General features: G+C 34.9%; 1 protein-coding gene across 5 annotated transcripts; it reads left to right on the plus strand.

The window, feature by feature from the left end:
- The first annotated feature begins 325 nt into the window (after positions 1-325).
- On the plus strand, positions 326-6,306 carry LOC113846560 (filament-like plant protein 4). 5 transcript variants are annotated; one of them, XM_027474981.1, is made up of 7 exons: positions 1,730-1,813; positions 2,248-2,455; positions 2,568-3,757; positions 3,884-4,045; positions 4,100-5,028; positions 5,268-5,298; positions 5,495-6,262. In XM_027474981.1, the coding sequence occupies exons 1-7, from the start codon at positions 1,730-1,732 to the stop codon at positions 5,921-5,923; spliced, it is 3,033 nt and encodes a 1,010-aa protein (XP_027330782.1). In that variant the 3' UTR covers positions 5,924-6,262. The 5 variants fall into 5 exon arrangements, with proteins under 5 accessions (XP_027330781.1, XP_027330778.1, XP_027330783.1 ...); XM_027474980.1 differs by adding an exon at positions 326-389 and having other exon boundaries at positions 1,713-1,834; positions 2,251-2,455; positions 2,568-5,004; positions 5,259-5,298; XM_027474977.1 differs by adding an exon at positions 433-718 and having other exon boundaries at positions 1,713-1,834; positions 2,568-5,004; positions 5,259-5,298; positions 5,495-6,248.
- The last annotated feature ends 17,025 nt before the right edge of the window (positions 6,307-23,331 follow it).

Here is a 23,331-nt window from a genome sequence, read left to right on the forward strand (position 1 = left end):
TTTAACCTTACAAAAATGGCATGATAGAAGGAGAGTAAAGGGGTGGATTTTGCTACAACACGTTGATGTCATGTCAAGGAGTGGTAACACTAACGCATTTAGAAAGCCGCCAACTCATACGTCTTGGGAGAGAGCTAGGTACCAAATTTGTGAGCTGTATATAGTAGAATGCCAGTGAGTGACGGTGGTCCAAACTCTTCCTAATCACGCTTCTCTCATAATTAATTCCATTTTCCATTTCCTTTTAATTTAAACCCATTCATTATTTATGAAAAGCGAAAGAATAATAAATAATGCCTTTCCCTTCCCATTATCGGATACAGCTCAGCCCCACCATACTCCTCCTTCTCTCCCAAGCATCCACGAGGCTATTTACGTCATTCCGCCAGGTTAAATAAAGACTAATTATTATTTTTGTACGCACATTAAAATGTAACAGCGGAGTATATTGATTATTATTTATTTATTATTTATTGAGTCCGAAGAAAAACACACAGGTGTGAAAAGGTGATGGTTTTTGGAGCTTCTGCAACTTCTTGCTTTTTAAGAGGCACCTAATTCCGAATATCTTAGCCTAACCACCACCACCACCACCACCACCTCCGCCACCCCCACTACCACCTTCACTTTCGTTCTCTCATTCTCCGATAACTGTGAAAATCCTTATCGGAATCCCGCATTCGGTGGTTTCGCCACCAGCTACTCGCATTTTTTCCCGGTAAGTCGATTTTACCCTCCTTGGTTTTTCTTCTTCTCTTCACACTCAATCGGTGAATGCTGTGGCTAGCTTCGTCGTTTTTTATCAATTTATTTTTTCAAAATTTCCCTCCACTGATCATTCCTACTGTCTTCTGTGTGAAGAATACGACTTCTGTTTGCTTAGTTTTGTTTCGATTACTCGTCATTGTGGCACTTTTTTTGGTCGGTGACTCGAGGTTGTGTTCAGAACGCTTCCAATCCAATTGGTGCGACTATGCATCTTCCTAGTTTCTAAACTAGAAAGTGTTCAATCATGTAGCGAAATGTTGATGCAATTTTTTCCCCTCTCAGATTAATTTACAAAAACATTATATATTTTCCATTTTTGAAAATTTTGAAACGTCTTTGATTAATTTGGATCTAATTAATATTCATTATTAAGGCTCTTTTATTTATTTGTTTTAAATTATCCTTGATTTTATTTTATTTTTTTCAAGAGAGATTTATTTTTTCATATTATTTTGTTTGTACGGTTATATGATATGGTGGAATGTGAATAAGGGAAGTGCAATTGTTAGATCTCGGAGATCGTGGTTAGCATCATTGGTTTATATTTGCTACTGTTCCTCACTGTTTGAGTGAATGCATTGACACAAATATAGTAATAGGAGTCAATCAGGGTCCCGAAATAGTTGCCAAATTATGAGCAATCGACAAATTGTCACTGCTCTGTTACACTGTTTGCCTTTGGTGTGAGTCTTGTGTGCTTTTTCTATCACCACCGACAGTTGCCGACGAGTGCATAGAGTAGTGTTGAAAACGGAAACCACTTCTGTGACTGTAACACGATGATGGTCTTTTGTGAAACGGTGGGAGAGTTGAGTATTCACATTGAATTACCAATTTGTTGTGTAATAATAGTATGTATGGGAAATTTAGCAGTGTCAAATGGTGAAAAAAAAATGTAACCTTTTTTTTTATAGTTTTAACTATTTTTTATTATGTTTTTACAGGGTCTTTGTACTGTGCAATGGAACGACGCTGGCCGTGGAAGAAAAAATCATCTGACAAGGCTGTGCTTGAGAAAGCAGCTGCTGAATTGGACTCTGCTAGTGCTTCAGCTCAGGGAAATCAGGTGTGCATTTATTGTCGTTTCACTAAAGCGAATAAAAAGCTTGTTTTTGGTCGGGGAATTTTTCATGTAAATAAAAAATTTTCTCACCTTCTTGACTTCTATTTATTTGGCTTCTAAGTACTGCTGCTTAGTTTTGTTGACAATTAAGTATTAACAAGAGTAGATGTCCAAATGGGTCCCCGAAAGGAAAAAAAAAAGATGTACACTTTGATCTATTTAGTTCTTCAAAATTATTAATGACCCAAATTAGTCTTTGAAAATGTTAATTTAAACTAATGGAAGGGTTAAAGTGTCCCGCGGTTATAATCTTGAGAGACTAAATGATAATTTTAAACTAACAATTATTTGTCTTTAATCTTTTGCATGCTTTACACGAGGGATAAGATCATATATATTTTTTTTTTGTTCACAAGAAGCCGAGCTACGTCCAAATCTCTGTGGAGTCATATTCACATCTGACTGGTCTGGAGGATCAAGTGAAAGCATATGAAGAAAAAGTTCAGACACTGGAGGATGAGATAAAGGAATTAAATGAAAAACTGTCAGCCGCAAATTCCGAGATAAATACCAAGGAAAGCTTGGTAAAACAACATGCTAAAGTAGCTGAAGAGGCTGTCTCAGGTATACTGCTTTAATGGTTCCTATTTCCTTAAAGATGTTCAAAGCTCAAAAGTCTTCCTTATTGTAAAGTGCTTATTGTTCTTGGAATTTAAGTTCTATTGAAACTCTGCAGGCTGGGAAAAGGCGGAAGCAGAAGCTCTGGCGTTGAAGAACCATCTAGAATCTGTCACTCTTTCAAAACTCACTGCTGAGGACCAAGCATCACAGTTAGATGGTGCTCTTAAAGAGTGCATGCGACAGATAAGAAACCTGAAGGAAGAACATGAACAGAAAATACAGGAAGTTGCTCTCACAAAGACCAAGCAATTGGACAAGATTAAGGGTGAGTATGAGGCTAAGATAGTGAACTTTGAACAGGAACTTCTCAGGTCTGCTGCTGAGAATGCAGCTCTGTCAAGGTCTTTGCAAGAGCGCTCTAACATGCTAATCAAATTAAGTGAAGAAAAAGCTCATGCTGAGGCTGAAATTGAGCTTCTTAAGGGCAACATAGAATCATGTGAAAGAGAAATCAATTCACTAAAATATGAGCTTCATGTTATTTCCAAAGAGCTTGAGATTCGTAATGAGGAAAAGAACATGAGTATGAGATCTGCAGAAGCTGCTAACAAGCAGCATATGGAGGGTGTTAAAAAAATTGCTAAATTGGAGGCAGAGTGCCAAAGATTACGTGGCCTAGTACGGAAAAAGCTACCTGGTCCTGCTGCACTTGCACAAATGAAGCTAGAAGTTGAAAATCTTGGCCGAGATTATGGAGAAACTCGATTAAGGAAGTCTCCTGTGAAACCTGCTGGTTCTCATCTGTCTTCATTGCCTGAGTTCACCCTAGAAAATTTGCAGAAATTCCAGAAAGATAATGAATTTCTTACGGAGCGTTTGTTGGCAATGGAAGAAGAAACAAAGATGTTGAAAGAAGCTTTGGCAAAACGTAACAGTGAATTGCAGGCTTCGAGGAGCATGTGTGCTAAAACACTGAGCAAACTTCAAATTTTGGAAGCACAGGTTCAGACAAGTAATCAGCAGAAGGGATCGCCGAAGTCCATCATCAATATAAACCACGAAAGCATTTACAGTCAAAATGCAAGCTATGCACCAAGCTTGATCTCCATGTCTGAAGATGGAAATGATGATGCCAGAAGTTGTGCCGAGTCTTGGTCTACAGCAATAGTTTCTGAGCTATTCCAATACCCTAAAGAAAAGAACGCTGAGGAATTGAGCAAATCTGATGCCACTAAGAAGTTGGAACTAATGGATGACTTTTTGGAGGTGGAGAAGTTGGCTCGATTGTCAAATGATTCCAATGAAGTTTCAGTTACCTCAAACAATACAACAAATGAAATTGTGACCAATGATGTATCAGAACTGAATCCTGGCAAAGATGATCCCTCTAACTCTGAAAAGAATAGTGATACAAATCCATTGCCAAGTCAGGTGTCTTCTGCTGCAGAATTTTCAGCACCTGATTCGCAGTCTGATATTAGTGGCTTATCATTAGCAGAGCTCCGATCAAGGATATTATCAGTTTTTGAGTCCATGGCAAAGGATGCTAATATAGGAAAGATCCTGGAGGATATTAAACATGTTCTGGAGGATGTGTGTGACACTTCCATCCAGGACTCTGCGTCATCCATTCCCCATGATGTCAAGCCTTTGGATACTATAAGTGATAACAAGGGTAATGCTGAAGATGCTGGCTTAAATGCAGAAAAAGAACTTTTTTCATCCCAGCAACCTACAGAATATGTGCAGATGACTTCAGATTTAGAAGCTGCAATTTCTCAGATTCATGACTTTGTATTGTTCCTAGGCAAAGAAGCAATGGCAGCTCATGATATATCTTCTGATGGAGATGGAATAAACCAAAAGATGAAGGAGTTCTCTGTCACCTTTAATAAGGTTATAGGCAATAAAGCAAGTTTGCTACAGTTTGTTCTTGACCTGTCTTATGTTCTTGCTAAAGCAAATGAATTCAGATTTAATATCCTTGGTTATAAGAGTATGGAAGCTGAAACTAACTGTTCTGATTGCATAGATAAGATTGCTTTGCCCGAAAATAAGTTAGTTCAAGACAATTCATCAGGAGTGAGATATCAAAATGGCCATTCCCATATTCTTAATCACTGTTCTGATCCCGAGGTTCCTGATGATGGAACTTTGGCCTCAGACTATGAATCAAATGCCACATCACAAAAGTTCTCAATGGAGGACTTTGAAGAATTGAAATTAGAGAAAGAGAAGGCAGTAGCAGATCTGTCAAAATGTGCTGAAAATCTTGAAATCACAAAGTCTCAGTTACTAGAGATTGAGCAACATCTAGCTGAAGTTAAATCACAATTAGCTTCTGCTGAAAGATCAAACAGCTTGGCTGAGACGCAACTAAAATGTATGGCGGAATCATACAGGTCACTTGAAACACGTGCTAAGGAGTTTGAAACTGAGCTTAATCATCTGCGAATAAAGACAGAAACTCTAGAAAATGAGCTTACAGATGAAAAGAGGGCTCATGAAGCAGCTTTGGCCAAGTACAAGGAGCTAGAAGAACAACTACAAAGGTTAGACACCCATCCAATATCTTGGTTATTTTTAAGTACTGAAGTTAGGCATATTCTGCATAGTGCAGTTTTACTTGCTCGCTATTGATATTTGTATTTATGTGGTCTAAGCAAGAATATATAGGATTAATAATCGCATTGCATGTATTTAATTTTCTTGCCAACATTAACAATTGTTTTTTAAATTTTTTTTTGTGAAACTTGTGCTGGTTCTCTTTCTAACTCCTAATTTCTTTTGTTAAACTGTCTGTTAGGAATGAGAGCTCGGCTGCTAATGACGATAAGACTAAGCAGGTAAAGCTGTAAATTCATTCATTTGTACGTATCTAGTTGGGAAATTTTGCATTGCCAGATACATGAAAAAACTATTAAGCTGGGAAGCTTTAGGATCTAGTTGTAGTTAAAATATCTGTTTGTACGTATCTCAATCTGGGGAGTCTTTGTGAATGGCTTGAAATCTTTGTTTGATTTTTTTTTAACTTTATCACAGGAAAGAGACTTGGCAGCTGCTGCTGAAAAGCTAGCTGAGTGTCAGGAAACCATCTTTCTTCTTGGCAAGCAGTTAAAAGCTCTTCATCCTCAAACAGAGGCAATGGCATCTCCGTATTCAAAGGTTGAAGGCTTCACAGAGCGTGAACCTTCTACCAATAGCCCAACTTTGCAAGATCAGGCAGAGATGGACAGTGCTACTTCTACTTTTATGCAAAGACTGGGTGGAGAATCCCCCTTGCATTTTACTAACAGCTTATACAGTCCATCAGATAATGAGTCAAACTTTCCAGCCATATCTTCTGTACAGCATTCAAACCACAGGCCCACGAAATCAACCTCTTCCTCAGCTTCCTCTACTTCGACCCCAGAGAAACATGCCCGAGGTTTTAGTAGATTCTTTTCAGCAAAAGGAAAAACCGGTCATTGAGCTTGTAGCTTGCAGGACCCATGAGAAATGAGATTTCATGGTTTAGGGGACCACGTGGTAGAGGCATTTGAAAACCATCAAGGTTCAGTCCCCTGCATGATTTAACAGAATTGAGTTTTGGGAACGTTTGTGTAGTTAAAAAGATAGGATGCCATGAATATCGAGTGATTCTTGTATCTAATGGTTGTACATCGTAACCATATGTTTTCTTCTTTTCCTTTTCTTTGTTTTATTCCCTCTGTTCTGTAATTTAATTAGCAAACATTGACATAGCATATGAACTATTACAGGATATGTTGAATATGTTGTATTTCACAAATTTATGCATACCTTGATTCTTTACCAACGACTATGGATAAGAGGTTTTTCAGGTGATAACCAGTGTGAAATGACAATGGTTTTTCAGGTGATAACCAGCGTGATAAATGACCAACAGACTTTTTATATTCATGTCAGCTGCAAGGTGAATTATATTTGGAACAACCCATTACTAGTTAACCTAAATGGATTGATCTGAATTGGGTTTTATTATGTGGCTTTTTTATTTTAATATTACTTTTAATAAATTTTTTATTAATATATAATTTTTTCAAAACAATTTCTCTATCTAAAGTATTTTTGGACACGGTATCACCCGTTTTGTTACTAAAAGTGGCGAAACTTTTTTTAGAGTTTTGCCATTATTATTAACGAAACTCTTCCAGTAACAAGTGTTATGCACAAAATATTTTCTAGTAATAGTGAGAAACTTAATAAAAATAATTTGTTTTGCTAATGTTACTAGCAAAACTAGAGTTTTATTAGAAATAGTGGCGGGACTTCTTAGAAGTGTTGACATGTAGCATTACATAATAGATAAATGCATGTAGATACATTCTTTTATCCTAAAGTTTTTTTTTTTTTATATAAATAACATTGATTGAACGCAATTTATTTTTGGTTGAAGACACATACATATAATATTTTGAAGTTTTTAAGCATTTTGTATTATATTAGGTAGTTGTATTGGTTTAGCTAATTGAAATTGATTAATTTATATTGGTGAGATAAATATAAATCAATTATTAATATTAATTAAAGTAATATTATATTAATAAATTTAATTTAATTACAATTAAATTTTGATATTAAAATTGAGTTAATTTTTTTAATAAAATTGAATTATATTAGTTAGTTAAATTAATTTTAATTAATTTATCTATATATTAAATTTGTATTAGTTTGAGTTAGTTGTTTAAATAAATTGTAAATTAATTTAATATTATTTAATTATGATTTAATGTATTGAATAAATTATAATTATATAATTAAGTTAAATGAATTACAATTAATACTTTATTAATACATTTGTATATAATTAGTTAAATTAATTTCAATTGAGCAATTAATTTAATGAAATTGTATTTAGTGAGTTTGTTGTTTTAGTTAAATTAATTGCAATTAAGTTTTATTGACTAAATACCTTTTATTTGTTTAAACGCAGAATGAGTGAAATTATTATTATTGTTTAATGGTAGAAGTTTTAAATAAAATGTAGGCGTGACTTTAAAAATAAATAAAAATAATAATACTTTAGATAGAATGAAGAATAAGTAACATAAAAAAGAAATATTTATAAAAAATTTAATTTTCAGTATAATTGCATTATTTTTAGATTTAATTTTATGGTTTTTGGTTGATACAAGTGGTAAATAATACCCTATTTTGGATATATGTGATAATAAATGCATTGATTGTATAATAATGTGCATCAACAACAACTTAATAAAACTATTATTAAGTTATATGTCAATATCACCTATAGTAAGAATTATTTAATTTCCTCAATCAAGTTAAAATTAGATTTAATACTGTATCTTATAAATGATGTTGACATAGTCAATTGTACAATTACACCATATAATGTCATGAATTACTAATTTACTTGTATAACAATTTCTGTGATGAAAATATTAATTTACAAAGTTATTTGTGAATATCAAATTTTATCTTACTCTTATTTTATTTCTCATTTTATATTTATTTTTATCTATCTATTTATTTATGTCATAAAATTAAAATTGAAAAAAATTTAATCACCAAAATAAAAATTTTTGAAAAGAAAAATAAATAAAATAAAAAAATCATTAGTAACTTCGCCACAGTTGACTCATTGAGTAGTTTAACACTCCAAATTTTTATCACTTTATAAATAAATACTAGATTACATTAATCTTAATAAATTAGCAATAAGTTGTACATAGAAACTTGATAATTAAAATTTCTTTAGCAAAATTAATCGAAATGGGATCGATTAGTAGAGAATCGGATAATATAAGAAGTAAATAAATATTCAAAAATTTCTATTAATAATTTTGGACTACCTAAAATAGTTTTATAAGAATTACATGAGGTCTAGGAAGAGTTAAATCTAGAAAATAAATATAATTACAAAATTTGACCAAAATACCCCTAGAAGCACTTGAAATGGAAGCCTATTTTGATCAAGTAAATGAATGAGATAATATCTAATATTTTTATGGTAGATAGCTCGTATATAGAGGTGTTGTACGTGTAAAGAGGAAGCTCAAAAAAAGAAGAAGAAATTTTTTCAAAATTCCCCTAATACAGCCTAAAAATCACATGTTAAAGAAAGGCAAATGGGCTCAAAACTATGGCTACAAGCCATGTGACCCATTAGAGCCTATGTGCACCTAATTATACTTAAGAGAGAAGCTTAAATATGACTTTATCTCATCTGGACAAGCATATTCCATGAGAACCAATCAAATCAAGCCAAGTCAATAAGGTAATGATTATGAGATTAGCTAGTGATTAAATTTTTTTGCTAATGATGGAATTAGTTTTCCAATAGCTCGAATGAAACTGTGACTATGGATATTAGATTGAGACTAGATTAGCTTCAAAAAGTAATTGGAATAGTTAAAAAGAAACTAGGAGAGTTATGATTCAGTTGGAAGTACAAAAGTCATGATGGAAGGCATTTTAGACTTTGGCAAAAGTGCAACATGTGTAAACTTGTGAGAGAAGCCTAAAATGGACTAAAATTAAAAGCCAAACACTTGTGTGTGTGTGTGTGAGAGAGAGAGAGGAGCCATTGTCAGACCCATTTCCAGATAGTTCTCTTTCCTCGGTGTTAACGCTTTTAATTCCTTTTAATATGTGTTGTAATTATTTAACCTATATGATTCTATATATTTGAGTATGACTATGTGCATTGAGATGAGTATGAAATTACATGGATTAAAATGTGTGAGCTATGAAATTTTTGGATAAAAAATTATGCGTCTACAGTGTCAAAGGAGAAGTAACCTTCGCAAATCATTCTATAAATTTTTGGTAATAACCTGTCAAGCCCACAAAACTGCAAATTTCTATGACTGTCTTCGACCTTTTTCATTGTAATACCGACTCTACCTTTGAAGGGTCAATTGCAATCCCTTCGGCTAAGATCACATGACCAAGAAACTTCACCTCCTTAAGCCAGAATTCACACTTGGTTAGTTGGTATACAACTATTTTTCTCTTAAAATCCCTAAAACGATCCTCAAATGTTCTACATGATTTTCTGGCATACTAGAATAAATGAGGATGTCGTCAATGAAGACCACCACAAACCGATCTAGAAAAGGCCTAAAGATCTGGTTCATGTAGTTTATGAATATAGCTGGGGCATTGGTAACTCCAAAAGGCATCACTACTGATAACTCCATATTTTATCACATTTTTAGCATAGTTTTTGTTAATAAATAAGTGGTAAAGCACCCAATAAACTTGAAAATACCATAAAAATTGTATTAATATTCTTAATTGTGTAGTTAGTTTAGAATTTTGGATTTTATTTTAATCTTGGAGAAAATTGGCATAAAAATAATTAATTTTTGTGCAGAAGCTAGAGCTGAGACTTTGAAATTGATATTCAAGTAAAGAAAGTTGATGAATTGGGCTTAAAAGATCAAGAATCAAGTGTTATGTATTAGGCTTAACCACTTTGTGTGTATAGAGTTAATACTTTGAAGAAGAAAATTTATAAAGATCAAGTGCGTAGCAACTCTAAGTGCTGAAAGTTAACACTCCAGCAATAGAATTCATGAAGGGCTTGCGCGTTAACACTTTTACTGCTGAGAGTGATAACGCCCAAGGCTAATTTGCCCAGGAACCATGCGTGTTAACACTCGCGCCACTGAGAGTAGCCATGCACAGCTGCACGTTAACACTCTGACCACTAAAAGTGAACACGCGCAAGGCAAAAGTTTTGAAAACACATGTGCGTGGACATTCTGGTTACTGAAAGTGTCCACACAAAATAACAAAATTTTGAAAATCACTTTTAAAGCGTCAACTTTGGACGATTTGAGTTCCCACCTCAGCTATAGAAGCTTCTAGAAGACTTTTCATGTTATAATTCTCAGAGATTAAATTGAAGAAGTGAAAAAGGTGGAAAAAAAAAGGATATATATAGAAGTTAAGAGTTTAGATTAGGGACTTTTGTTCATTTTTTGTTAGTTTTCACTTTGTAACTATTTTAACTTCCAAGGGAAGTCAGAGAGAGAGATTGGGAGCAGCTTTCAAGCTTCATTGCTAGAGGAATCAGGGTGAAGATTGGGTCTTGGAAGATGTTTTTCTCTTACTTCCCCTTCTTTCATTGTAATGTTCTTCTAAACCTTTTTGATTAGGGATCTATGGATGATTTGGATCTTGAGATTTTAATTGAATTGAGTATATGATTCTGTTCTTAATGCAGTTGTGAACTAATCCTTCATTCAATTGAACTTAGAGGAATCTTCATCAATGAAAATTGGGTTTATTTCTCATATCTGAATCATATGCCTAGGTTTTTGAGATCTTAGGAATAAGTATCATGATCTAGTAATCTTATAATTTTCAGAACTTAATGTAATATTTGATTAAATTTCACCTAAGGAATTAGGGAAGTTTAATTAGGTATTAGGATCAGTGAGACAAAGAATTGTGCTTTAGTTAAAGAAGTGAAATTGATTATCAATCAGTTAAAATTCTTAAGAGTCCAGAATGTAACACCTTAATTTTTAATTTCCAAATAATAAATTTTGAAAAAATGGAAATATTAAAATTTTCATTTAAATATAATTTCCCATCACAGAATTTCATCAAACATTTCAAAACAATAAGGGATTACAAGTTTATATCAATGACTGTTACAGAACTAATTCAGTTACATCATGATTTCAAATAAAATCTAAGCACCTGAAAAATAAATGTAAGGGTGAGTACTCTACACTATCCAACACGTATACATAACACAGAGACTCACCTTGCACATCCACATGCATTCTAACATAATCTACTCAAGTGCAGGCAATCACAGACAACACTTTCAAGAATCCCATTTTAATTCATAGCCGATGCACTCATGACACCAAAATATTTTACATACACGTGCGCTCACTGCACGCAGCCACGCTCACTGTGGCACTGTGATCACAGATTCACACCATGGATGGTTGCTAGTTACCCCTGCATTACGGATATCACGTGTGCGGTCACGAGTTGCTTGACAAAAGTGTTGGTCAGAGGTCTAGTCAGGAGGAGAGTGTGTGGCCTGTGGTGCACCCACGCTCACTGTTGGTGTCACCACCACTCTCTCTTTCCCAAGGTATTTCTACCGTCCCCATCTTCCACATCTCCAGTGTATCGCTGAACCCCATAACATATTCACAATCGCATTTACATGCCTCATTCACACATATTTCAATTGCACACAATATTCATGTTTGTACACGGCTCACAGGTCCATATTCATTCACAGCACACGGCACACAGGCGCACTGATAAAAAGAGATTTGTCGCGAATCCTCATTAAAATATAAATAGAAATTAATGCAATACTAGGGTGCTAACCTAGGTCGACTCCAACGACAATGGTTGAGAATATGCATTAAACATGTTAAGAACATTAATTATAAAAGCATTTAAAAAGGGATTTTTGTTTGACTCAAAAATTAATATGAAGAACAAGAAACAAAATTATAATGTGCATTTAATAGAAAGTAGTAATCCATAGTTCATTCATATAGACTTTATCCTCATTCCTTTCAAGATTTTTATCCTCTTCCTCTCCTCCCAGAATTAGGTTAATTTAACAAGCAAAAATCAACCTTATGTTTTCAAATGAATTAAGCAACCCAATGAACTCCAATCTATCATTCCTTGATTACGCAATCTTAGAATTAAACATGAATTAAGCAATTCAAATTTAGAATTTCATTAAAACGAATTAGGGTTTGATGACTCATATTTTGTACTCACATTTATAGCCTTATTGCATTTTTCAAAATATATTTCCTTCTTTATTTATTTCATTTAGCATGTTTTTGCATTTCTTGCATTAAATTGGAGTTTTCATAAATACTTGTTATTTTTACCTTCTATTTTATAGTTTTGCTATTCTGACCTTTGTCTACTATTTCGGCCATAACTTTTTTTGTATATATCCTTTTTGGCTGATTCTTTTTACAATGGATTACTTATTTCCTGGGCTTCAATTTAGGCATATGGATCATGCTGTTCGAAGCTCGGACCTATTTTTCTATTAATTTTTGAAGTTCAGACTTAAAATTTACCTTTTATATTTATGGTTTCTACTTAGGGCTTTATTTTATTTTTCACAGAGGCCTTGGCCCATTTATTTTCGTTTTCATTTAAGACTAGTATATATAGGGGTCAAAAGGTTATTTTGGGACCCTTTTTCTTTTCCTTTTAATAATTTTATTTTTCTGTAAAGACACTTTCCCGTTTTTGAGAGTAAATTTGTTTCATTCTATTTTCTTGCGTCTCTTCGGATCTTACTGTGTTCTTAGTTATTTGGTGTCGCGAATCCCGTTTTTGCATTGCTAGATCGATTGAGCGCTCCAAATTTGTCTTTTCACCTTCTCACAATTCTCTATTAAGATTTGTGCATGTATAATTTGATTGAATTTAGTTTTTGTTGTTGAATGTAATATCGATCGATTGTTTTCTATTGCATTTGAGTTTTGGATAAATTTGGTATAGTAATCCTAGTTTGCGTATGTGGTTCGTGGGTTTAATTCGTATTAGTTTTAATTGTTCTTGTTTCATTTTTCATTTTTAATTTTTGTTTTTAATTTTCTTTTTTAATTTTTGTTTTTCAATTTTTGTTTTCAATTTTCGTTTTTCAATTTTTGATTTCAATTTATTTTTAGACTTGTTTTCAAATTTTAAATTCAAATTCATTTTCAAATTTATTTTTAGATTCGTTTTTCATTGTCTTGATCCGCTTTCATTTGAATTACTTTCGTTTTTAATTCATCGTTAAATCACAAATCCCCAAATTAATCACCGTTGCATGTTTAAAATTGGAAATAGAATGAATTTGTGTCATTGTGAGATAACCTAGGTTTACTCCCTATATTGCATGCTTGTTTGAGGAATCTAGTTTTGTTTGAAACCATTATGACGTGGTTGTCAAAATGGCGCCGTTGCCGGGGATACAAGTCATTTTGTTTTAATTTTATTGCATGCGTTAACAGCTCTATTTAATTTTTGACGTTGTTCGTTTGTGTCTTTGCGTTTGCTTCGTTTTTGTTTGTGTTGCGTTGTTAGTGTAGGTTACTATTCACCCAATTTTAGAAAAATCAAATAAAATAGTTAGAGATTGAATTTTGAGTTGAATTTTTGTGTCCATATTTCTTTTAGTGTCTTTTGGATAGTAGAGTTGTTGGATTTGCAAAAAGAGTAGTAGAAAAAAATATACAAGTGAGTGGCAAAGAAAAAATTGTGAAATCTGAAAACGAGCATAACTTTGGCTAGGAAACTCAGAATTGACATTATTGTATATCCATTTGGGGTAGAAAAAAATTTCTTATTCATTACAACCCGTTGTGCTAGTTGTCGTTGCCCAAATTTTCAAAAATTGCTTGCTTTCTGAAATTTTTTTATTTTCTGCTGTTTATTTATCTATTTTTTCTGCTTTTAGGCATCCAGTTTACATAGTTGTGCATTTCAAAAAATTCTGAAAATTTTTGTGGTCTTTTCTTATACCAAAAAGAGATTTATCAAGGCCTCAATTCATCCATATCTCATATTTTTACAGTACTTGCTTTGTAAACTAACACTGTTCACTTGTAAGTGTTTATTAAGTACAAGATGTTTTTGGTGATTCTAACCGTGCATGACCAGGTACACTGTATCCATTAGATCCTGAGATTAAGACGACACGGTCAAGGCTTCAAAGATTACAACAATCACAAAGAGAGTGCAGTACAAGACTGATGGCTGTAAACAACCACCAAGAGAGAACCTTGAAGGAGCTGGCTGCCCCTGATGTTGGCCACCAGCCACTTTGCATCCAAGTGCCTCAGTTACAAGAAGGCGCACCCACCTATGAATTGAAGTCTAGTTTGATACATTTGCTGGCCAAATTTCACGGACTAGCAGGAGAGGATCCGCACAAACACTTGATGGAGTTCCATGTAGTCTGCTCTACCAAGTGGCCAATAGACGTGCCTGAAGACTATGTGAAGATGAAAGCATTTCCATTCTCACTGTGTAATGTGGCCAAGGACTGGTTTTACTTACAGCCAACACCAATCACTACTTGGAATGACATGAAAAGGAGATTCTCAGAGAAGTTCTTCCCTGCCTCCAGAACTATAGCAATCAGAAAAGAAATAAGTGGGATTAGGCAACTGCAAGGAGAGACTTTGTATGAGTATTGGGAGAGGTTTAAAAGACTTTGTGCAACTTGTCCGAATCACCAAATTAATGAGCAAGTATTGATCCAATATTTTTATAAAGGTTTACTTCCTATGGAGAGGAGCATGATTGATGCGGCTAGTGGAGGAGCTTTGATGGACAAGACCCCTGCAGCTGCAAGGTATTTGATTTCCAATATGGCAGAGAACTCACAACAGTTCAGTTCTAGAAGTGTGACCAAATCTGTGCATGAAACAACAACTACCACTGTGGTTGCGGTCGATAATCAGGGATTGGAAAATAAGCTTACGGAGTTAACTTCATTGGTGAGGCAACTAGCAATGGGGCAGGCAGCGCCACAGACATGTGGTATATATTCAGGTGATCATTACACGAATGCTTGTCCTCACCTGCAAGAGACATCCAGTGCACCATCCCATGTGGTGGTAGGTATACATCCTCCGTACCAGCAGCAGCAGTATAATCCATTTGCACCTACATATAATACAGGGTGGAGGAATCATCCTAACCTGCGATATGGTCTAGGCCCAACACAACATCAACAGAGGTATAATTACCAACAGCCACAGCCTGTGCAGCATCCAGTCCACCAGCCAGTACAGCCACAACTGAAATATACTCCTCCTTCTCCTCTCAGATAGCAAGCTCCACAACAGCCACCTGTGCAGCAACCTAATTCTGGCCCTTCTTTGGAAGAATTGATGAACCAAATGGCTACACAGAGTCTGCAGTTCCAGCAGAATGTTTCAGCCACTATACAGGATATGCAGACCCAGATTGGGCAATTACCTACCTCAATGAACAATCTGTAGTAGCAAGGGTCTGGAGTGTTACCTTCTCAACCTATGGTGAATCCAAAAGGTAATATCAGTGCTATCACTTTGAGAAGTGGCAAAGAGCTGGATAACAGCCCGGTGCAGGCAAAACTAGCTCAATCTAGTGCAGATGTCACAAAGAAGTTTGTGCAGTAGCAGCAGATCCCTCTTCCATTTCCATTTAGAGCTTCTACATCAAAGAGAGTGGAGTCTGATCAAGAGCTGCTGAATACTTTAAAAAAGGTGGAGATAAATATACCAGTGTTGGATGCCATTAAACAGATTCCTAAGTATGCAAAATTTTTCAAGGAGCTATGTACATATAAGAGGAATTTCAAGAAGAGAGCAGTCCAAATAGTCTCAACCCTGTCTTAGTTCAGTCTTCCACAGAAATGTGATGATTGAGGCACATTCTCCGTACCCTGCACTATTGAAGAAGCAATCTTTATTAGTGCCTTGCTAGACTTGGGAGCTTCTATTAATGTCATGCCATCAGCAATGTATAAAATGCTACATTTGGGAGACTTGAAGCCAACCAATGTGATCATTCAATTGGCAAACCGTAGCATAACTTAGCCTTTGGGGAGTGCTTAAAGATGTGTTGGTAAAAGTCAATAAGTTAATTTTTCCAGCTGACTTCTATATTCTTGATATGCAGGATGAGAATTCTACATTGATTCTGGGGAGGTCATTTTTAATGACTGCGAGGACCAAGATTGATGTTCATACAGGCGCATTGTCTATGGAGTTTAAAGATGACACAGTTCACTTCAATATTTTTGATGCCATGAGACATCCAGCTGAGAGCCATTCTATGATTTCTGACCATTCTGTTTTTCTAGTTGATATTGATGTTATAGGTTTTGATGTTGCTGTAGATGTAGATATAGATGTAGATTTGGATTCAGACTTCGATTTTTCTCAGTTTTTAGATTTAGACTTTGATGCTTTATCAGGTTGCACCTGTGATAGTGACATATGTTCCATTTGTGCTGAGATTGATACTACCGTATCTTCTGTAGTTTTACCTTCCATTACAGGTGTAGGTCCAGATTCTGTTATATCCATGGCTACTGCAGCCCTATAGCCTCCATTATCATTTGTTCAACAGCCGCCCTCATTAGAGTTGAGTCCTCTGCCAAATCATCTTAAATATGCCTATCTGGTTGCAGAGCAGAGGTTCTAGTCATTATTTCCAGCAGCCTTCTGGAAGACCAGGAGGAGAAGCTGCTGCATGTCCTAAAGGTGCATAGGAAAGCCATTGGTTGGACCTTGACTTACATTCCTAGAATCAGTCTAGCTATATGTATGCATATGATTCACTTGGAGGATGAGTCTAGACCAGTGAGACAGCCCCAAAGAAGACTCTTGATGTAATAAAGAAGGAGGTGACAAAGCTACTGATGGCTGGGATCATCTACCCAATTTCTGATAGTACATGGGTTTCACTTGTCCAAGTGCTGCCTAAGAAGTCTGAGATTACTGTTGTGCAGAACTAGGAGAATGGGATGGTTCCCACCATAGTTGCCAACAAATGGGGAGTATGTATTGATTATAGGCGACTCAACCAGGCTACTAGAAAGGACCACTTCCCTCTCCCATTCATCAATCAGGTCAAAAAGAGGTTAGCAGGTAAATCCCATTATTGCTTCCTAGATAGTTTTTCTGGTTACATGCAGATCCATATTGCTCCTGAGGACCAACACAAGACCACTTTCACTTGTCTTTTCGACACTTTTGCTTATAAAAGGATGCCATTCGGCCTATGTAATGCACCTGCTACTTTTCAGAGGTATATGTTGAGTGTATTCTTTGATTTAATTGAAAATTGCATGGAGGTGTTTATGGATGATTTTACTGTTACGGTTCCTCATTTGATTCATGTTTGCATAGCTTGTCCAGAGTTTTGGAAAGATGTGTTGAAACTAACCTTGTGCTTAATTATGAGAAATGCCACTTTATGGTAAGAGAAGGTGTAGTTTTATGGCATCTTATTTCTGAGAAGGGAATACAGGTTGATAAAGCAAAAATTGATGTTATTTCCTCTTTGTCTTACGCCGCGTTTGTGCGGGAGGTGCGTTCTTTCATTGGACATGCAGGTTTTTACAGGAGATTTATTAGAGACTTCAGCAATATTGCTCTACCATTGTCCAGTCTTTTGCAGAAAGACATACCGTTTTTACTCACTAATTCATGTAAGGAGACGTTTGAGGAGTTAAGGAGGAGACTCATTACAGGACCTATCATGCAGCCACCAGATTGGAAGTTTCCCTTTGAGTTAATATGTGACGCCTCTGACTTTGCACTTGGAGCTGTATTATCTCAAAGAGTTGATAAATTTCCACATGTTATTGCTTATGCCTCTAGAACTCTTGATGCAGCTTAGATAAATTATACCACCACTGAGAAGGAGCTGTTGGCTATTATATTTGCATTAGATAAATTTTGTTCTTATCTGCTTGGTTTCAAAATAACTATCTTTACAGATCATGCTATACTGAAATTCCTATTGAATAAGCCGAATGCTAAACCTAGATTGATCAGATGAATGCTTCTTCTGCAAGAGTTTGATATTGATATAAAAGACAGGAGTAGTGTGTTGAATCAGGTTGCTGATCACCTGAGTGGTATTGAAGGGGCCATTGATCCTTTACCTATTCGTGATAGTTTTCTTGATGATTATTTATTTGCTCTGTATTCTATAGAATTTGTACCCTGGTTTGTTGATATTGTAAATTATTTGGTTACTTCTGTTGTACCTCCTGATGCATCTAGATCCCAGGTTGATAAGCTTAAGAGTAATGGTACCAGGTTATCCGTCGGTGTATTCCTGACTATGAGTTTCAGGATATTATGTATTTTTGTCATGATACATATGTAGAAGGCCATTTTGGACCGCATAGGACAGCCAAGAGAGTATTAAACAATGGATTTTATTGGCCCACCATATTCAGGGATGCAGCTAGGTTTTCTGAGAGCTGTGAGGTATGTAAGAAGGCAGGAGGGACTATCACTAGGAGGCATGAGATGCCTCAGCAGCCCATTATTTTATGTGAGGTTTTTGATGTTTGGGGAATTGATTTTATGGGTCATTTTCTTACTTTTGCTGGATATTCTTACATCTTACTTGCTGTTGATTATGCATCCAGATGGGTGGAAGCAAAGGCAACCAGAACTAACGATTCTAAAGTTGTTTCAGATTTTCTCCGTACTCATATATTTTGCAGGTTCGGTGTGCCTAAGGCCGTCATCAGTGATCAGGGAAGTCACTTCTGTAACAGGACCATAGCAGCATTGTTCCAGAAGTATGGGGTTACACACAGAGTTGCTACACCATATCATCTCCAAACTAATGGGCAAGCTGAGGTATTCAATAGGAAAGTCAAGCACCTGTTGCAGAAGTTGGTGCACCCTAACAGGAAGGACTAGAGTAAGTTTCTGGATTATGCTCTTTGGGCTCAGATGACAGCTTACCGGAAACCATTAGGCATGTCTCCATTTCGAGTGGTGTTTGGTAAAGCATGTCACCTTCTGGTGGAAATTGAGCATAGATCATATTAGGCTGTAAAGAGTTGTAACTTGACACTTGAGCAAGTTGGAATTGAAAGGAAGCTCCAACTTCAGGAGCTTGATGAGATACGCTTGCAAGCCTATGAGAATTCTAGATTATATAAAGAGAAAGTTAGGAGATTTCACGACACACATATTTTGAGGAGTTTTCATTTAGCATGTTTTTGCATTTCTTGCATTAAATTGGAGTTTTCATAAATACTTGTTATTTTCACCTTATATTTCATAGTTTTGCTATTCTAACCTTTGTTCACTATTTCGGCCATAACTTTTTCTATAAATCTCCTTTTTGGCTGATTTTTTTGCAATGGATTCCTCATTTCTTAGGCTTCAATTTGGACATATGGATCATGCTGTTTGGAGCTCAAACCTATTTTTTTAAATTAATTTTTAAAGTTCAGACTTAAAATTTACCTTTTATATTTAGGGTGTCTACTTAGGGCTTCATTCTATTTTTTGCAGAGGCCTTGGCCCATTTATTTTTGTTTTTATTTAAGACCAGTATATATAGGGGTCAAAAGGTTGTTTTGGGACCCTTTTTCTTTTCCTTTTAATAATTTCATTTTTCTGTAAAGACACTTTCCCGTTTTTGAGAGTAAATTTGTTTCGTTCCATTTGCTTGCGTCTCTTCCGATCCTACTATGTTTTTAATTATTTGGTGTCGCGAATCATCTCGTCTCAAGCGTGGATTGCTAGATTGATTGAGCGCTCCAATTTGTCTTTTTACCTTCTCATAATTCTTGATTAAGATTTGTGCATGCATAATTTGATTGAATTTGATTTTTGTTATTGAATATAATATCGATCGATTGTTTTCTATTGCATTTGAGTTTTGGATAAATTCAGTATAGTAATCCTAGTTTGCATCTGTGGTTCGTGGGTTTAATTCGTATTAGTTTTAATTGTTCTTGTTTCAATTTTCATTTTTAATTTTTGTTTTTAATTTTCTTTTTAATTTTTTGTTTTTCAATTTTTGTTTTCAATTATTTTTTTTAGATTTGTTTTCAAATTTTAAATTCAAATTCGTTTTCATTGTCTTGATCCGCCTTCATTTGAATTACTTTCATTTTTAATTCATCGTTAAATCACAAACCCCCAAATTAATCATCGTTGCATGTTTAGAATTGGAAATACAATGAATTTGTGTCCTTGTGAGATGACCTAGGTTTACTCCCTATATTTCATGCTTGTTTGAGGAATCTGGTTTTATTTGAAACCATTATGATGTGGTTATTACGCAATGCTCCCCTTATTCAACCATTAATTCAATTCAAGAGTTTGGGAAGAAGAAATTCATGGAAGAAAAAGAACAATATTAGCATTCAAAACCTAAGATTTCAAGAGTCTAAATGAACTTTCTAGGGATTACAAAAGAGTTTAGCCCTCCATTAGGATGGGTCTTACAATTATCAAATAAAAATAAAGAGAACGAAAAGACATTAATGCAGAAATTAAAGAAGAATTAACAAGAAAATGGAAATCAAACCCTAGATTCGGTCTTTGGCTATCACCCAAGGATGATCTAGGCTCTCCAAGCGTTCCTAAATTGGTAAGCAATCTTAAAGTGTGTAAAAAGCTCCCTAACCTAATTCCTAAAAATAAAGTCTAATTCCTAATTCCTAAAAATAAAATTTGTAAGCAATCTTAAAGTCTAATGCCACTTCATAGTGATCACTCTTGTAAACAAGAGTGAAACGCGCAACATTCCTCAGGTTTCTCCCTTTCTGTAGTGATCATTCTTGTGTATAATAGTAGTTACTTTGGGTGCGCGTAGTTACTCTCACTTATGAGAGTAAACACGCGCAGAGTGTTCTAGTTTAGTCTTCATTGGAGTGATCACTTTCACTTCTGAAAGTGGTTACGTGCAAGGTCCTTCATCCTAGGGCTTTCTGGAGTGATCACTATCACTGACGAGAGTGATTACGCGCAGGCACTGTGGTTCTTTTTAGCTCTGGAGGGATCACTGCTGCTTCTGAAAGTGATTACTCTGTCTTATCCTTTGGAATCAACTCCTTGGAGTGATCACTATGGTACCTAAGAGTGATTACTCTCAGTTCATATTTTTTCCAAGAGCCAAAAATTCATGAAATTTGTCTAGAATTTCCTGCACAATTATTCAACTGATCAAAATTGCAAAATATATTCACAAAAATTAGTAGAAATAAAAAAAAAAATAAGAAAACTATAATATTTGACCTAAATGAGATTTTTATACTATTTACAATTTCTAAGTCCATTTTTCTATTAAAATTTTATAAAAAGCTAGACAAAATGTCTATAAATTGTGGGTTCATCAGCCACATTCAAATCACATTAATAAATCACTAATCAATGGCATTTCACAATACACAATCACTCACTATGGGTTCAACTATCTCATCACACCACACACTGTATTCAAACACACAATAATTTTGATCAACACACATTTCCTAACCTCTATCTTAGTCACATTGCAATATCTAGCAAAAATAAACGGTAAATCAAACACAATGAGATAGGGTTCCCCTTACCTCAGATTGAAGACCCACACATGAACTCAACTCTAGGAAGTGCTTCCCACACAAATTTCGTCCTAAGTACACAGAAGAATCCCATGAGAATAAAGGGAAACTAAGAGAACAGAGAATGAGGATGAGAAACCGAAATCATAACCATTAAAACTCAACTCCAAGCATTCCCAACATAAATTCAACCTTCAATCTAGCTCACGAACAGCTTTGGAGGTAATTTAATCGATGAAATAGGGCTTTGGGTCAGGAGAATTGAAGAGGTTTTGAAGAGAGGAATGAAAAAAAATGAATTTTCCAAACCTTAACCCTTTCAAATACCCCTCTGGTCGCAACACTATCGCTACAGTGAGAATATCTCGTGCAGCAAGGGGACACCCTCTCTCGCTACAGCGAAAATCTTAGAGAAAACTGTATCCTGGTTTCTGCAGAATCTTGCTACAGCGAGACTGCTCCCAGACTTGCACTCCAAATTGTTGTTCTCTTGCTACAGTGAGAGATCTCTCGCTACAGCGAGAAGGCGACAGTTTCACGCCTTCCTCTCAGGGCCTTCTTACTACAGCGAGAACACCCTGCACTAGACACTTAGCAAAATTTTCAGTCCAATCCCAATCATTTACAACAATTCTAGTTCCACTACAACCAATACACATGTTTATACAAGTCTACGTCATCACATATACATACATACATACATACATACATACATACATACATATATATATATATATATATATGAACATCCACTTACACACTTATATTAATAATCAAATAATATTAAGAAATTTAAGGCATTACACAAAACATGATTATATTGCAATTGAAAATTTGGTAAAGTGATTCCTAACTATTTTCCATATAGCATTTTTAATACAAAATTCGTACTCTATTTTTACAGCAAGTTTGTTACCTTTTATTATTCTTATCTCTTACTTTTACATATTACAAATCTTCTAAATGAATTGTGTGGCTTAACTAATTGTTAAATTGTGAAGTGGTAATTGAAAACAAAATCCTTGTGGACGATACTTAGGACTCATATTGATTTTCAAATTTTATTACTTCCTACAACTACCTAGTACCCTTGCTAGTTAGTATTCCTCTAAATTTTTGTAACAAGTTTTTTGCACCGTTGCCGAGGATCTTTATTTTTCAATATCATTAGTAGCAAAGAGACAACTAGATTGAGCTGTTTGTTTTCTATTTTCTTTTTAAATTCTGATTTATCAATTGAATTTCGTATTACATTTTCTGCTAGTTTTTCTATATACCTTTTGTTGTCCAGTTCTGTATAAAGTTTGTACTATTGTAGTTTTTGTAGTTACATGTTTAGATATTAGTTTTTGTTCTTAATTTCTGTAGGATATCCTGCTAGTAATTTTTTTGCCCTATACTGTTCTGTATTCTGATAAATTTTCAAGTGTTTTTGCTGTGTTTAGTTTTTCTTATGTTTTATGCATGGAAAAAATAAAAACAAGATTGCTCTAGAGTTTGATCCGGACATAAACAAAACATTAAGAAGGCTGAGAAACAATTTAAGAGCATGAAATTCAGCAAGCAAAGAGCAAAAATTGGAATCTGCACCTTCTACTCCTAAATCAGAAGAACTTCAACACCTTAAGAGAAGATAATGGCTGAACAAAACATGATGAGAACTTTAGGGGATTATGTAGTACCTAACATGCATGGATATAACTCATCTATAGTAAAACCAGCTTTACTACATTTAGTTCAGGAAGATCAATTTTCTTGTTCAATTTCGGATGACCCTAACTTACATATCTCTAACTTTTTGCAG

This window comes from Abrus precatorius, unplaced genomic scaffold, assembly GCF_003935025.1.
Source record: "Abrus precatorius isolate BTA unplaced genomic scaffold, Abrus_2018 Scaffold8, whole genome shotgun sequence".
NCBI classification, from domain to species: domain Eukaryota; kingdom Viridiplantae; phylum Streptophyta; class Magnoliopsida; order Fabales; family Fabaceae; genus Abrus; species Abrus precatorius.

Coding starts and splice junctions, on each gene's coding strand:
- LOC113846560 (XM_027474977.1), top strand. CDS start 1,730: ATGGAACGACGCTGGCCGTGGAAGAAAAAATCATCTGACAAGGCTGTG. Junction 2,456..2,567: donor AGCTGAAGAGGCTGTCTCAG/GTATACTGCTTT, acceptor GAAACTCTGCAG/GCTGGGAAAAGGCGGAAGCA. Junction 5,299..5,494: donor ATGACGATAAGACTAAGCAG/GTAAAGCTGTAA, acceptor ACTTTATCACAG/GAAAGAGACTTGGCAGCTGC.